The following is a 16917-nucleotide window of genomic DNA, read 5'->3' on the forward strand; positions in this document are numbered from 1 at the left end:
TGCACTAACAACTAGAAAGATTATGAAAGATGCTTTCTTTCTTGAGAGTAGGAATTTGAAAAATCTGCATGAAAACAGAATTAAACTAAACATCATAGTTGTTTAGTTTTTTTTTTTAAGGCAGCATGTATTTGAGGCAAATGCAAATGTTAATCATGGTTTGATTTTTTTCGACAGATAACTCTTTCTTCCAGCTGAATGACTCCTCCTATGACAGCCTGGAAAATGAGCTGAACGAAGAAGTTGATGCTCCATGCAGTGACTTGGTAAAGAAACTCGGTCCAGGCAGCAGAAGCATGGACTCCATGTTAACCCTCAGTGACTATGACCTCGAGCAGCCTGAGGCGGAAGGCGTTTTAACCCTGAGCGACTTTGACTTAGACCATCCTAAAGATGAAGACGTTCAGGTGGAACAGCCCAGTGAGCCTGAGCCGGTGACCGTGGCGGCAGTGTACAGAAAGGCCTCGCTGCAGGACCAGGCCAGTGCCCCCTCTGGCATGAGCACCCCCAGCCACCTGTCCGCAGCTATGGAAGATGCTCCAAAAAGCCCGAGGCAACAGTGGCGCTGCTCGGAGCCCAGCATCGGCTACCTGGGTTCAAAGCTTTCCATTCTCAGGGCGTTTTATCAGAAAAGGATACGCAAGTCCAGCTGTGATGCGATTCTCCTGAAAAAAGATGAGAACCATCTGAGTCAGAATCCACCCCTCCAGAAAGAGGGTAAGACAGGTTTTAAAACAAGTTTAGTCACAGACACTGATGTCAAGAAAAATGCCACTGATGAAAATGATAAGAAGAAAAGCTGGTGTGATAGCGAAGGAAATCACGTAAACCTTTTTCCTAAATCCAAGCCAGTGACCATTTCTCACAGCCACCTGTCCTCACACGATTGTCCCACGAACCAGCCCATCGCTGTGGACACGGCTGGGTACTCCCCGCCATGCCCAGCAGAGCCCCTCAAAGGCTCAAGGAGGCAGCGGCGCTGCTCAGAGCCCAGCACCGATGACCGACACTGCAAACTGACCTATCTCAGGGGACTTTATTCAAAAAAGAAGCAGCACAACGCAAGCTGTGACGCCAGTCTCTTGCACAAAGAGGAGGACTATCTCAAGCGGCACAAGTCTTTGCAGATGGAGGGGCAAAAGCTTATCAGTCGGAGCTTGGTCATGGGGATCGAGGTTGGCAAGAGTGGTGCCGCAAACCAGAACACTGAGAAGGTCTTCCCCCCAAGGTTAAACATTTGCCCGAGGAGTAGCTGTTCCAGCTTGTCCTCCCCAGACACGTCCCCATCTGGCTCGCCAGTGAGCTCCCAAGACAGCGCTTTTTCTCAGATTTCTGAACAGTCAGTGTTTACACCCACTGAAACATCCTCTCCAATAGATTGCACTTTTCGACCTCAAGGAAAACAGGAAGAGCTTTCTTCTGACTTAAGCAGTTCCAGCCTCATTTCTGGAATTCCCGGTCCCTCATCAGGGCAGGCCAGTAGCCACCAGGCTCATACAAAAAAGGACAGTCTAGAGGGGCATTCACAAATGCGTTCTGTAACTCTGCACCCCAGCACATGGTTGAGAAATGGTATAGCCAGTTTGAAAAATTGGTCTCTCAAAAAGAAGGCAAGGGCACCGAGACCAGAAAACAATAAAACAGGTTCTCTAAAAGCACCCACGGAGCCACCTCCATGTGCTCCTGGCATTCCAGAAGCCAGCGCACCGCAAGAGAGACAGACAGACATTCCCCAAATGGCAGCCGAAGGGCTTGGGGCTGTGCAAACAGCCCAGTCCTGTAGTTCTTACCCCAGCCAGGAATCAGAGAAGGATGGTCGCTCTCCATCCAGCCTGGCGGAAGACGGACTTGAGCTTTGCTTGAAGTCACCTGAGGAAGGAGAGAAGGATGGGCAGTGTTCTCCTGGTACTCTGCCTCTAGAAGGATCCTCACCCAGCTCTTTGACAGTGGATGACGTGTCCAGCCCAGACTCAGGGCCAACAGTGGTTTCTGATGTTGAGGACACGCATGTAACCAAAGACATTTAACCACAATCAGAATCTAATATTTGCAAGGACAGAAACCGGGCTACTAATAACATAAAGATAATAATTACTATGACCCCTGTGTATAGAATAACCGAGACAGGTAGCATCGGGGTTATCACTGCTGATATTTAGGACAAAAAAAGAATCCTCTTTATTGAGACTATTTGGCAAAAAGTCAAGGCTAAAAGATTTTATCACCTAACTGCTTGGGAGGCTTTTCCTTATTAGAGCATGGATTGATCCTGTCATGCATTTTAAGAGATCCCAGCAGAGGGCTAAAGAAGCATCATCTCTAGAGGAAACACGCCTTAGATGACACTAAGAAGGCCAGGATATCAAAAGTGAAGAATAAAAACCATGGACAGAGGGGGAAGTCTGCAAAGAAACCATCCACATTCCATGAAATGTTTTTAATAAGCAAGAAGAATGCCACCAATCAAAGCATTAAGAAGGAAAGCATGTCAGATGATCAAGGAAATCACGCCAGACTTTTCCCCGAAACCAAGCAAGTGGCCAGTTCTGAGACATCTCATGGTCAATCACGTGCCCTCACAGAATCATTCCAGGTACCAGCCCATTAAGGCAGCTAGTGTGGAAGAAACTCGAGGAATTCGAGCCATGAGTACCATGACATCGTAGTTTTTGTTGGTCGGTTCGTTTTTCCATGAGCGTCTCACTGCTCTGCAGAGGCCCCCGGACACAGCTGTGGGGAGAAGGAAGGAAATGGGTGCTCCTTTCAGTGTTCTTTCCAGAGGTGCCTGAGCCAGAAACATTCTCCAGAAATGCACTTTTTCCTCCTAGGAGGTGCCCTCCTGACAGCATTGGCTGTCTTAGTGAGGAGGAAGAGTCTGCAACAACAGTCCTTCCTTTGTTGCACGGTCACTGTTGCCAACAGGTGATCAAAGCAGGACTCCTCTTTGCTGAAATGTTTTTCTGCAGCCTTGCCTCTTGGATTAATCAACCAGGAAAAAAATTGCTGATAGATCTTCCCTTTTCTGATGGCCATTTAACAGCTGAGAGAGCAGTTTTGAGAGCTGGCAGGTTGTAAAGAGTCACAGAACAGAAGAACCACCACAGTGGCTGTCTGGCCTTCTTTCAGATACTCCTCAATGCTGGATTTTCTCACCTCCAGAAGTTTTTACATCATTTTGTCCCCAAATGATTCATGGTGTATACCCCACCGGTCTATTCCAGTGGGGTATACACCACGGTGTGTACCCCACCAGTCTATTCCAGTGGGGTATACACGGTGGTGTGTACCCCACTAGTCTATTCCAGTGGGGCATACACGGTGGTGTGTACCCCATTGGTTTATTCCAGTCGGGTATACACCATGAATCATCTTGGGACAAAAAGATGTAAAAACTTCTGGAGGTCAGAAAATCCAGTGTCGAGGACTGTCTGAAAGAAGGCCTGACAACCACTGTGGTGGCTCTTCTGTTCTGTAACTCTTTACAACCTGCCAGCCCCTCTCTCTCAAAGGTTACACCTCTCCTGGATTACCTCCATGGATTATTAGGCCTTGCCAGACAGTACGAAGGGACAAGCAGGAATGGCTGTGCACCTTCCTTCATTTTAAACACTTACTTATTAGAAATTGCTTAGAACCCATTTGACCTCTTTAATTCAAATTCCAATGGCCCTTTCTCCCACAAACTTGCTTATTCCAAATCACTTTTCTTAGCCACCCAGAAACTTTCATGCCAAATATGCTTCCCCTGTTGTCCTAAAGATTGCATTTTTTCGTTATAAAAAAAAATTTTTTTCTGTAAGCTAGAAGAAGTCCTTTCAGTATTAGCCATAGGTGCTACCTACCTCTTGGGGACATGGCCCTTTTTGTCCTTAGCATTATAATAAACCTTTAGAATTCTGTGTCCAAAGAGCTCCTTTATGACAATGGCCATCTCAGTCACAGATGTGAAGTAGATTTTACCTTATCACCAACCACTCCTATATTTAGACTCCTCTAAGTGTCCATATGCCTCTCACGTGATATGATATATGAGAGCAGCAGGGATTCCCCTCACCCTGAGGGCACACTACTGTCAGAACTGCAATATGTGAATGAAGCTCTATGGCTTGGAGTGTCTTTTGCAGAAGCAAACTGCTTCTCTACTTAACAAAATAATAGTTCTAGCCATTTTTTTGTTTGTTTTTCTTTTGTATTGGTGGGAGAAAATCATACGCCCAGTTTGAAGCAGAGAAAAGAATAGACACTCGAGTTCTTTAATAACCATTTCTACTCTGTGTTCCCTTAGATACTCCTTACATACTTAATGTGAATACTTAATATTGCTGTAAAGTATTATATTGTATGATTTGAAGGCAGACTACATGTCATTTTATTACACTCTTGTCAACCTGTAATATATCAGACTGATGCTTTATCTAAGATTCTTTTGAGTTTGTATAATATATCTTGACAAATTTTACTACCATATGTTATATAAGAAATGTGTATTTTTGTACTTGCAGAAACCACTACTAACTTTTAAAGTTGTTTGATTTTTCAAGGCACTGATAATGGATGTGTATGAAGTCCATGCTATGTATTAAATGAAACACCATTCTTCAACAGTTAACAATCCCACCAGAGTAATACTGTCCTTTGTGTAATTGTTTTAGCTAATGAGTTCAATTTCTCCTTAACATTGGGAATTTCATAAAATGTAATTAATACTGAACTGGAACTTTGAACTTTTCGTCATAGGCCATGGTCAGTCTTTCCAGAAAAAGACACTTTTCTAATTTTATCATTTACCAAACAAGTCATGCTTTAGACACAAAGTCTTCATTTTCTTAGGTAGTATATTCTCACGGTGCTCCTAGAATCAGATGCAAACATATAGTCTACATTCTTGTAGCAAAAAAAAAATCAACTTGGTTTGATTGTATAAGATTTTCTAATCTAAATTTGAACTATTCTGACCAGAGTGTCCAGTTGATTCCAGACACATCCAGGCATCCCAGGATGTCTGGATCCAGATACTACAAGACATCAGTACTTCGAAAGTCATGTAAACTTAAGCAGTATTACTGGTTTCTTATGACTGCTGCGTTTTTGCCCTCTCAAAGCTCACGGAGTTCACTCCGTGTGAGTTTAAGCACCATTTCAAAGAGATTCAAAAATATATATACTACCTAAGTCCAGAAAAAAAAATGATTTGCTTTGAGCAGTAAAGACCTACAACCCACTGTCAGAAATGTCACTGATTAAATTTGGGCAATGTACACATATACTGATGTTAATTTCTACTTAATGTTAAACAAATAAAGTAATTTTTTGCTTTTAAAGAAGAATCTCCATCTACTGTGAAAACATTGGATTGAATAAATTGTCTCACATTGTATTTTTCTGCTTTTCATGGTGTGATACTGAATTGAAAGCGTCTAATGTATCCTTGAACCAGTGGCATATTTTGTCTGTTGAAAGGTAACTGAGAATATTATGTATCTTAGTCCGACTTCTGGTAGTAAATGTTTAACTGATCTTTTCCTACCTGGTCATGTTTTAATGAATTGAGAGGAAGTCTTTGGAAAGTGTTTATTTCAATACAAAGAAAAAAATTGAACCATAAAGTTGGGTAAAATGTTAACTTTTTAAAAAAATATCTATTCTGGTTATGAGGATATCTCATAAGCTAACTTTCCTGCTGAAAGGAAGAGTACTCTTGAGTTCTGGGTTTTCTACACCAAGCATGGGTCTCCCTTATTTCTGAGCCACTTATGGGCATAAGTCCTTCATTTTTTTTTTTGAGTAAACTCCTTAAGCTTCCGTTATGCATGATGTCAGATGTGTGATAGAATTGGCAGAGGCTCTGGGGTGTGATTTGAAAAATTTTGTTTCCTAATCCTCAAAAAATTTACACAGGATGGTATTAGATATATACTGTTACTTCATTTGTACAGCATGTGTGCTCATTGTGCAGTGCCAGGGTGCACATACGTACATAGGTAGATAGTTCAAAGTGTTTCTCTAACCTATTTTAATTTGTTAAGGCAAAGTAAATATGCTTTCTGGAGTTTGATATTACACGACAATGTGAGATGCAGGTTTGGGAGGTGTTGAGATTTAAATGCTAGTTGTTTTACCTAGGTTTGATCTTTAGATTACAGCAACTTGGACTTCAGTTTAGGACTCCTCGCAGCCTCTTGGTCTGCTGTGAGGAGTGAATAAATGAGCTAAAAACCTGTACTTGTGAGGCAGGCCCTTTACTTTGAGCAAGTAAAATAGGTATTTTAAAGAAATACTCCATGTTTCCCAGGTCACAGGGATGGTGAATATTATTGCCTAAAATTTTCAGAAGGAAAAGAAACATTCTATCTTTCCCAGGAATGAAATGACTGAAAAGCAGAGAATCTTCACATTGTGTTATTTCATTTAATGTTCACCGTATCCTATGTGGTGGGTACCTTCAGAACCTCACTCTGACTCCAGGCTCTTTTTTTCACGCTTTCTTAAAATAGGCATGATAATACTTCTTCCATAATAAAGCAGACACAAGGCGTGTACATGAGGACCCATCCAAACCTTACTATGTTATTGTGTCTCTGCTAAATATCTGTAAGAAAATGCCCTCTCCCCTCCATGCGCCTTCCAACAGGGACACCTGCTGATGCCACACACGCACTCAGAGCTGTGGCAGCGGACAGAGCAGCAATTGGATCTGCAAGAGGGGGACACGCAAACAGAGCTCCCCTCAGCCGGGCTGGGTCTGAGGGATGCTCTGACCTACAGCTCTACCTGTCCCCGACCTGGTGTCCAACACAGGCCACAGGCGACGGACAAAGTCAGAGGAGCTGATTTCAGTCAAGGCAGCTCTCTGTGCCCTGTCACACTAGCTCAACCAGTGGTTGGTCTCGTATCATGTGGACAAAACAACTCTTTGATGAGTGAGGTTTTTCACTTCCCTCAGCTCAAGTCAGCATGAGTCCAGGGTGGCACCTGCCAAGTACGTGGGCGAACTGGGGCCCTGAACACCTTGCTGTTGGCCATGCTGGAGGCAGCCTCACTTTCTCACTGCCCTCAGAGGGGTTTGGTTTGGAGCTGGGGGCAACAGAAGGAAGCTAAGACTGGGAAACTGACAACTAGGATGGGGCTAACCTGAAAAGGTCTCAGGGGTTTCCCAAGTTTAGTTACCCTCTTGTCCAGAGTGGGGTTGGCAGAGACCTTGGCCTCACCCCAGCGTGTGCCTGTGTGTGACTGACCAGGCTGTAACAAAGGCTTTCTCGGAATCTGAGGTTAAGAAAGACGAAGGGCAGGGGCCGCCTGTCGACTGCAATGGGCATACTGCATAATAATAGCTTTCTCTGATCTTTCTTCCGCCTGTTTGTGGTTTCTCTACTTCCTTTCAACTGTGTAACGTGACACCCAGCTGCTGGCTTCTTATCTCTGCTACCTGCCCCCACCTCCCAAGTCTCCTCCTCAGACTCGCACAGAGAACAGAGACCCCTCCTCTTTTGAAGCCTGGAGGATCACACCAGTTCCCTTACCATCCCTCTTGTTTGCTGGACTCATTGTTTAGTGATGCTGTAGCCAGTTGAGGACCATTCATCCTGCCTCCATGTCTTCTTCTCCCAGTTTAGTCTAAGGTTACTTACTCAGGCAGGTCACATGCCCCCGTAAGCCAAGAGGACCCATCTCGGGGCCAGGATAGAGCCTAGATTTGAATATTTTATCTGGAGTGTTTCCACTCCTACATAAACTCAGGAGATGGAAAACAAGACTGCTGACTTTCTTAGACTGATGCTTGGAGGATAACAAAGACCCCTGTGCCATCAGGCTGAGCCCAGGAGAGACAGCATCTCCCGGGGCTGCACAGCTGGGAGGGGGGTAGGTTCAGGAGCAGGTGGCTTGGTGATGAGCTATAACAGGGCCGGCCCAGGTCAACACTTCTGGGTCTGAGGACTCCTAAGCTGCTGGCTAGGCAAGAATGTAATGAGAGTGTTTTCCAAGTGTCCCAAATTTGGAAACATCATTCCCATCAAAATAAACAGATTACTTTGTAAAGAGATTCTCTGCCTGCATTTTTTGCTCCTTCTAAAAAGGAGAACTGTGATTTGAAGGAAAAAAATGCCCTCTATGTAGCTTTTCTCAAAGACACTATGATGAGCAGGAGTTCCCTGTCCGGGGTCCCCAAATGCCTGGGCCTCTCAGAAGCAGAAATGGAGACACACACATAATCTCAACAGTGAAAAAGCCAATTATCAAACTGCACAGGCTAATGACGATATTAGCAGCAGCAGTGTCCTTTACTTTTAGATCTAATTCCTGAACTTAGTATGTTAACTCTGGGGGGAAATAAGGTCTGTGTCCTGACAAAAGAAAGTACCTGCAATCACATAAGTGTGTTGGTTGGTTTTTGTGGGGGGTTTGGGGGGTTTGGTGGAAAAGAATGTTAAAAATTGAGAAAAGAAGTAAGAATCTACAGGAAAAGGAAAAACTCAGGAGGAAAAGCAAATATGTAGTAAGGACTGAGGATCAATTGCTTGAAGAAGCCACTACATAGTTTAAAGACAAAAAATGGCAAAAGCAGCTATAACTGTAATAAACAGATAAAAGATAAGCAAGAAAGATGTAAAGTGTAACATAAAAAAACAAATGTAGGGGAGGGCAGTTAAAATGTAGCTCATTTACCATATGATTGAACTTAAATGACTATCTTATTTAAAACAAGTAGATATAATTATACATCAACATCTATGAAACGCATGGTAACCACAAAACAAAAAATCTACAATAGAACATAAAAACTAGGAAGAAAGGAACACAAACATTCTGCTAGGGGAAATCATCAAACCACAAGGAAAGAAACAGAAAGAAGAAGAAATGGACGTAGGAGAACTACAAAAACAACTGGGAAACAATGAAGCGGCAATAGGTTCTTCTCTATCAGCAGTTACTTTAAATGTCAATGGACTAATTGCTCTTGATCAAAAGACAAGGGTGGTTGTTTGGATAAAGAAACAAGAGTCATCACTACGCTTCCTAAAAGAGACTCACTTCAAAGCTAAAGACACACTGAAAGAGAGAGGATGGAAAAGGTATTTCATGCTAACAGAAACAAGAAAGCAGGGAAAGCAGAATTCCTATCAGACAAAATAAACTTGAAACCAAAGGTTATAACAAAAGACAAAGAAAGGCATTTTGTAATGACAAAGGGATCAGTACAAGAAAAAAAGTGTATTACATCCCTAAACACATGCACCCAAAACAGTAGCATCTAAAGAAACATAAAAGCAAATACTAACAGACATAAAGGCAGAATTAAAAATACTATAAAAATATTAGGGGATTTTAACACCTGCACTTAAATGAATGGATAAGTCATCCAGGCAGAAAATCATTAAAGCAGCAGTTGTCATAAATGATACAATAGAACACTTGGTCTTCAAAGAGACTACAGGACATTCCATTCAAAACCAAACCAATACACTTTTTTTTTTGGACTGTAAAGTATTCCTCAGGACATGACACAAGTAGGTTAGAAGAGCTGACAATTCCAAGAAAAGACCAGGAAAGGGGCTGATCATGGGAAGAGGCTTCCAACAGATCAGGCATCACCAGGGGTCCCAGGGCTGCGTGTTCCCCAGGGCTGCGTGTTCCCCAGGGCTGGGTGTTTCCCAGGGATGGTAGCAGAGCTTTTGAGGAAACGACCATGCTAGATGCTGCACTCTGCATGAACCCAGGCCAACAAATAACATAAATAATCAGGATAAAAATTACATTCTCCCATCTCCCCAGCGGCCTGGCTTGTGGGCAGCATCTGGTTCCCGAGGTTTGCAGCACTCATGTGTTGAGGACAGCCTCATTCCTGGAACTGCGCGGTTCGGTCAGGGAGCACAAGGGAAGACCAAAACGATGGCAGCTGATGCCCTGGCGGAAGAGACGGCAGGAGAAGAGAGCGTTGATTTCCGCCAGCCAGTAGCTTTGCTACAATCTCCCAAGCAGCCTGGCCTCGAGGTGACCTCTGCTGCACCAGGGAACCTGGAGACTTCTCCTCAAGTCACCCTGATCCTGAAGGTGGGCGTGGTGCAGTCAATGTGCAGGGGTGGGGGCAGCGACAGGGACAGAGAGAGCGACAGCGGGAAATGGGAGTAAGTCCCACATCTAGCAGCATGGGGCAGCCCCAATCCTGCCATCTCCAGCGCTGCTGCTGCCACTGCCACCCACCCGCCCCCCTGGCCATAGCCGGCCTGCCTCCCAGGGGCAGGCTGACAGGGGGACACACACTGATTCCAGGAAGTACTGGCAGCAGAGGTCAGGCGGCGGGGGAGGTGGGAGCAAGGGGACTGGCTCTCCAAGGGCAGCCGCCCTAAACCTCCGCCATCTACACCACTAGAACTGCAGCCCGCTGTCCATCCCGGGGGCCGAGGGCCGGGCTAAGGCTGCACCCTCCCTCCCCGCACCAGCATCAAGCAGCCAAGGCCCACTGGCGAGCGGTGTGCAGCTCGGGACCACCTATCCCATGGGCTCTGAGGAGGCATTGGGCTTCGGGGTGGGATGGGGGCGTGGGGGTGGGGCAGGGAATTGGAATGGCCTCAAGCCCCGCCCACCCGGCCGCCGGGACCGCGCACCTGGGAGCCAGGACTGCGTGCCTGCCGTGGGCCCGGGGCATCCCTGTCTAGCGGCTGTCGCCGTGGTGATCGGAGCCCGGAGCGCCCGGCTCTCGCGAGGAGAGGGCTGAGGGGGTCATCTGGGGTAGGGGTGCACTCCGGGTGTGCGGCGATCTGGCGATGAGTGCGGACAGGGTGAGGGGGAGGGGTTGCTGGGAGCGGAAGTGACCCGGCTGAAGGGTGGGGGCTCATTCCTAGGTGAAGGGTTAGGGGAGTATCTCCGGACGGTGGGGGGACCTGGGATGAGGCCCTTGGGGTGAGCGCGGTTTACAGGGGCTGTAGCTTAGGACCAAGTGGGGCGCAGACCTGGGGCGGGATTTGGCTGTGAGGAGAAGCAGCTTTGTCTCGGGGGTGCAGTGGATCGGGGACCGGGCGTGGCAGGGGGTGGGGAGGCATTGACTGGGTGGGGGGTCGGCGAGCAGTGGTGGCGGGGCTGGTGGGGTGAGGCCTGGCCCTGGGCCCGTGGTGGTCCTACTTGGGGGCCGGGACCCTGGAGGAGGGCGTGGGGGGCCGCGTTGGTGTTGGGGACCCGGCCAGCCCTGGCCGCGGGCTGGGCTCGCCCCACCGCCCCACCGCCCCGCCGCCCGAAGCTCCACCGGCCCACCGCCCGGCCCCACTCGCAGCATCCCTACTGCTGGAGTCGCAGCCAAGCCTCCATGCTGCTGTCAGGCAGGCGGGAGGGGGAGGGGCGCTGAAAGCTGCTCGTGCGCGCGCGCGAGCCGGGGCGCTGGGGCGCGCGCAGAACGTGAGGAAGCTGGGCGGGAGCTGGGTGCTCCTGGACCAGCTCCCGGAGGAGGAAGGCTGCCTGGGGTGTCGGCCTCCCGCCGCTTGCTGTCGCCTCTGCTGCCGTCGCGAGCCAGGTAAGGGGGCGCTGGTGGGGGCGCGCAGGTCGGGGAGTCGGCGGGTGAGGCCTGGGCTGTGCAGTTGGGGAGGCGCCCGGGGGTGGGGGCAGGGGTGCGTCGGTGGGGTCCAGGCCGCGCGTCCAGGTTGGGACCGTGAGGCGGGTCCCGGGGCCCCCCCGGCCTGGTTGGGGTGCCTTCCTCCCCCTCCTTAGTACTGGCTGAACCGCGCGGCTTTCTTGGCCGCCGCTCCCAGGCGGCTTTGGCAAAGTGGGAGCAGCCCCGGGAGATGGGAGGGCGCTGGACGGCCCCGGGCCAGCCGAGACTGGCCCTCAGGCCTTGCGAGGCCTTCCCGCGCGGGTGGCCCTGCCCTGGGAGTGGAGGCCGCCCCGGACCCTGTGGGGCACAGGCGAGCTGGGGCAGAAGCAGGGGCGAGGCCGGGCCTTTGGGAGCTTGTTAGCCTCCCCCCGAGATCCAAAGCTTCTGACCAGTGTATTTTCCGTCTTTTGAGGACTCTCCCTCCTGTTTTGCACAGTGGCTGCAGCAAACGACATTCCCACCGACAGTGTAGGAGGGATCCCTTTTCTCCACAGCCTCTGTAGCCTTGATCCTGTGTGGGCTTTGGAATGGTGGCCACTCTAACTGGGGTGAGACGCCACCTCATTGTAGTTTTGCCTTGTATTCCTCGGATAATTAGCAACCTTGAGCCTGTTTTGTCATGTGCCTCTCATTGGTCGCTGGTGGGTCTTCGCTGGAGAACTGCTTCCTGAGGTCGTCCTCTGCCCATTTTTGGATTGGGTCGTCTTCTGTCCGTTGAGTCGGATGAGCTGTTTGGATATGGTGGAAATGAACCCCTAGTCAGTCTCATGTTTGGCAAAGATTGTCTCCTATTTCGTAGGTCGTGGTTTAGTTCTGCTTCTGGTTTCCTTTGGTGTGCCAAAGCTGATGAATTCAGTTTGCTCCCGTTTGTGTTTGTATTTTTGCTGAGTTTTCTGTTGCTTGGGGAGACTACCCTAGGAGAAAATGGGTGAGGTGTACGTGGGATACTGTTTGGCCTACGTTTCCTACCGAGAGGTGTGTGGTGTCTTGTCTTACGTTTAAGTGTCTAAGCCATTTTGAATGTATTTCTGCGTATGCTGGGGCTGTACGCCCAGGGGCCGGGATTGGGGTAGGGGGCGGGGCGGCTGCAGAGAGGGCAGCAGCGAAGGACGCGAGCTGCCCAGGCAAGCCTGTGGATTTCCTCCCGAGTCCCCCTCAGCCAGCTCTCTGGGCGCCTTCTTCTGCCTCAGGGTGGCATTTGACATCTCTCCAGGTCAATGGAGTCCCGGGAGGCTTCCTCCAATACACAGAGAGACAGACATATAAATAGGCAGACACGCTAGTCTCTTTCTTTGTTATTAACAGATAGATACACTAACCTCGTCCTCCTCCTCCATTACATAGGTACACAGATACATACATACAAAGACAGACAGGCACACACCATAACACACACACACACACACACACACACACAAACAGAAGCCTCCTCCTACTCCTCAGTTAGGTAGGTAGATGGACACACCAATCTCCTCCTCCATGAAATAGATGGTCAGAGAGAGACACACACACAGCAGCCTCCTCTTCCTCCTCAATCAGGTAGGTAAGTAGATAGACACACTAGCCTCCTCCTCTAGTAGGTAAAGAAACCCACAGACAGACTGAGAGACAGACACACTCACCTCCTCCAATAGAAAGACACTTAGACGAACACAGTAGCCTCCTCCTACTTCATTAGGTGCGTATGCAGACAGACAGACAGAAAGTCACGCTAGCTTCCTCCACCTCCTCCTCCATTAGATAGAAAATTACAGAAATGGACAGACCCACACACACACTTACACACACACACACACACACACTACACTCCTTCTCCTCCTCAATTAGGCAGATAGACAAACACACTAGCCTCCTCTGCCTCCTCCATTGCATAGATGGATTGTCAGAGAGATAGATAGGCCGAGAGAGAGACATACTAGCCTCCTCTTCCTCCATTACATAGACACACAGAGACACACAGACATAGACTAGCCTCTCCCCTCCTCCAACAGATAGATAGGCAGCCAGGCAGGCAGGCAGGCAGGCAGGCAGGCAGGCAGGCAGACGGACAGACACACTCACTACAGGCGGAGTGCAGTCAGGGGACAGTGATGGGGACAGGGTCCGGGGACTGGGGTGCCCCTGGTGAGCCAGAGGATTTTCTCCCATGTCCCCAACGGCCTAGCCTGGGGGCGACCGCCGCTCTCCCACGTTCCTCAGACTGAAGCCATTTAATCAGCCTGCTCTTGGGAGCGGGCGTGGTGCGGTCAGTGAAAGAGGTCAGTGGTGGAGGGGCCGGAGGCACTGCGGCTAAGGGGGCTGCCCTGGCGAGTTGGTAAGTTTCCTCCCATCTCCCCCTCTCCTTGGCCTGGGGACAGCCTCTGCCACCCCAGGTTTGCGGGATTGAAGTCTCCTTGTCAGCCAGGTCATGGGAGGCTGGGGCGGTTCGGTCAGGGGCTGCAGAGAGGAGGCGGGGCTGCCCTAGAAGCCCGAGTGTTTGCTCCCATGATCCCTTGGCCTGGCCTGGGGTCGGACTCTGATACCCCAGGTTCACTAGCTGCACATCTACGTGTTGGATGCCTCCCCGGAGGCAGGCGCGGTGCGCTGAGGGGATGGTGGCCCGGGGCGGGGAAGGGGAGGCTGCAGAGGGGTCAGCAGCGGTGGCGAGGGCTGCCCAGGTAAGCCTGTGGATTTCCTCTCGTGACCCCTCAGCTTCCTCAGGGGCCGCCCTGTGCTACGCCAGGTTCACTGGGTGCACATGTCCGTGTTGTCCGGCTCCCGGGATGCTGGCGCGGTGTGCTCAGGGGGCAGTGGTGGTGGTGGGGGCTGGGGCGGCTGCAGAGAGGGCGGGCGGCAGCGTGGGGCGGGGGCTGCCAAGGCAATCCTGTGCATTTCCTCGCGTGTCCCCCTCAGCCTGCTCTGGGGGCGGTCTCTGCTGCCCCAGGGTCCCTGGAGGCTTGTCCTCAGGTGATCCTGCTCCTGAGAGGTGGGCGTGGTGCAGTCAATGTGCAGGGGCGGGGGCAGCGACAGGGACAGAGACAGAGACAGCGACAGCGACAGCGACAGAGACAGCGGGCAATGGGAGCAAGTACCTGGCTAGTAGTATGGGTCAGCCCCAATCCTGCCATCTCCAGCTCTGCTGCTGCCACTGCCGCCGCCCCGCCCCCCTGGCCATAGCCGGCCTGCCTCCCAGGGGCAGGCTGACAGGGGGAAACTCCTTCCAGGAAGCTCTGGCAGCAGAGGCCAGGCGGCGGGGGAAGTGGGAGCAAGTGGACTTGCTCTCCCAGGACAGCCGCCCTGTCCCGCCTCCGCCGCCGACGCCGCCACCCCCACTACCACTGCCACTGCCACTGCTGCCCGCTGTCCATCCCGGGGGCCGAGGGCCGGGCTAAGGCTGCACCCTCCCTCCCCGCACCAGCATCAAGCAGCCAAGGCCCACTGGCGAGCGGTGTGCAGCTCGGGACCACCTATCCCATGGGCTCTGAGGAGGCATTGGGCTTCGGGGTGGGATGGGGGCGTGGGGGTGGGGCAGGGAATTGGAATGGCCTCAAGCCCCGCCCACCCGGCCGCCGGGGCCGCGCCCCTGGGAGCCAGGACTGCGTGCCTGCCGTGGGCCCGGGGCATCCCTGTCTAGCGGCTGTCGCCGTGGTGATCGGAGCCCGGAGCGCCCGGCTCTCGCGAGGAGAGGGCTGAGGGGGTCATCTGGGGTAGGGGTGCACTCCGGGTGTGCGGCGATCTGGCGATGAGGGCGGACAGGGTGAGGGGGAGGGGTTGCTGGGAGCGGAAGTGACCCGGCTGAAGGGTGGGGGCTCATTCCTAGGTGAAGGGTTAGGGGAGTATCTCCGGACGGTGGGGGGACCTGGGGTGAGGCCCTTGGGGTGAGCGCGGTTTACAGGGGCTGTAGCTTAGGACCAAGTGGGGCGCAGACCTGGGGCGGGATTTGGCTGTGAGGAGAAGCAGCTTTGTCTCGGGGGTGCAGTGGATCGGGGACCGGGCGTGGCAGGGGGTGGGGAGGCATTGACTGGGTGGGGGGTCGGCGAGCAGTGGTGGCGGGGCTGGTGGGGTGAGGCCTGGCCCTGGGCCCGTGGTGGTCCTACTTGGGGGCCGGGACCCTGGAGGAGGGCGTGGGGGGCCGCGTTGGTGTTGGGGACCCGGCCAGCCCTGGCCGCGGGCTGGGCTCGCCCCACCGCCCCACCGCCCCACCGCCCCACCGCCCGAAGCTCCACCGGCCCACCGCCCGGCCCCACTCGCAGCATCCCTACTGCTGGAGTCGCAGCCAAGCCTCCATGCTGCTGTCAGGCAGGCGGGAGGGGGAGGGGCGCTGAAAGCTGCTCGTGCGCGCGCGCGCACGGGCGCCGGGACGCCGGGGCGCTGGGGCGCGCCCAGAACGTGAGGAAGCTGGGCGGGAGCTGGGTGCTCCTGGACCAGCTCCCGGAGGAGGAAGGCTGCCTGGGGTGTCGGCCTCCCGCCGCTTGCTGTCGCCTCTGCTGCCGTCGCGAGCCAGGTAAGGGGGCGCTGGTGGGGGCGCGCAGGTCGGGGAGTCGGCGGGTGAGGCCTGGGCTGTGCAGTTGGGGAGGCGCCCGGGGGTGGGGGCAGGGGTGCGTCGGTGGGGTCCAGGCCGCGCGTCCAGGTTGGGACCGTGAGGCGGGTCCCGGGGCCCCCCCGGCCTGGTTGGGGTGCCTTCCTCCCCCTCCTTAGTACTGGCTGAACCGCGCGGCTTTCTTGGCCGCCGCTCCCAGGCGGCTTTGGCAAAGTGGGAGCAGCCCCGGGAGATGGGAGGGCGCTGGACGGCCCCGGGCCAGCCGAGACTGGCCCTCAGGCCTTGCGAGGCCTTCCCGCGCGGGTGGCCCTGCCCTGGGAGTGGAGGCCGCCCCGGACCCTGTGGGGCACAGGCGAGCTGGGGCAGAAGCAGGGGCGAGGCCGGGCCTTTGGGAGCTTGTTAGCCTCCCCCCGAGATCCAAAGCTTCTGACCAGTGTATTTTCCGTCTTTTGAGGACTCTCCCTCCTGTTTTGCACAGTGGCTGCAGCAAACGACATTCCCACCGACAGTGTAGGAGGGATCCCTTTTCTCCACAGCCTCTGTAGCCTTGATCCTGTGTGGGCTTTGGAATGGTGGCCACTCTAACTGGGGTGAGACGCCACCTCATTGTAGTTTTGCCTTGTATTCCTCGGATAATTAGCAACCTTGAGCCTGTTTTGTCATGTGCCTCTCATTGGTCGCTGGTGGGTCTTCGCTGGAGAACTGCTTCCTGAGGTCGTCCTCTGCCCATTTTTGGATTGGGTCGTCTTCTGTCCGTTGAGTCGGATGAGCTGTTTGGATATGGTGGAAATGAACCCCTAGTCAGTCTCATGTTTGG

At 52.1% G+C, this 16917-nt stretch overlaps 1 protein-coding gene across 1 annotated transcript in view; it reads left to right on the top strand.

The window, feature by feature from the left end:
• Positions 1-5623, top strand: part of LOC140694413 (rho GTPase-activating protein 20-like) — a 29794-nt gene extending 24171 nt beyond the window's left edge. Inside the window, exon 9 of the mRNA XM_072957672.1 lies at positions 178-5623. Coding sequence (XP_072813773.1) covers positions 178-2027 — 1850 coding nt within the window. The 3' untranslated portion in view covers positions 2028-5623. The remainder of the gene's footprint in view (positions 1-177) is intronic.
• The last annotated feature ends 11294 nt before the right edge of the window (positions 5624-16917 follow it).

Source organism: Vicugna pacos, unplaced genomic scaffold (assembly GCF_048564905.1).
Source record: "Vicugna pacos unplaced genomic scaffold, VicPac4 scaffold_21, whole genome shotgun sequence".
In the NCBI taxonomy this organism is placed as follows: Eukaryota; Metazoa; Chordata; class Mammalia; order Artiodactyla; family Camelidae; genus Vicugna; species Vicugna pacos.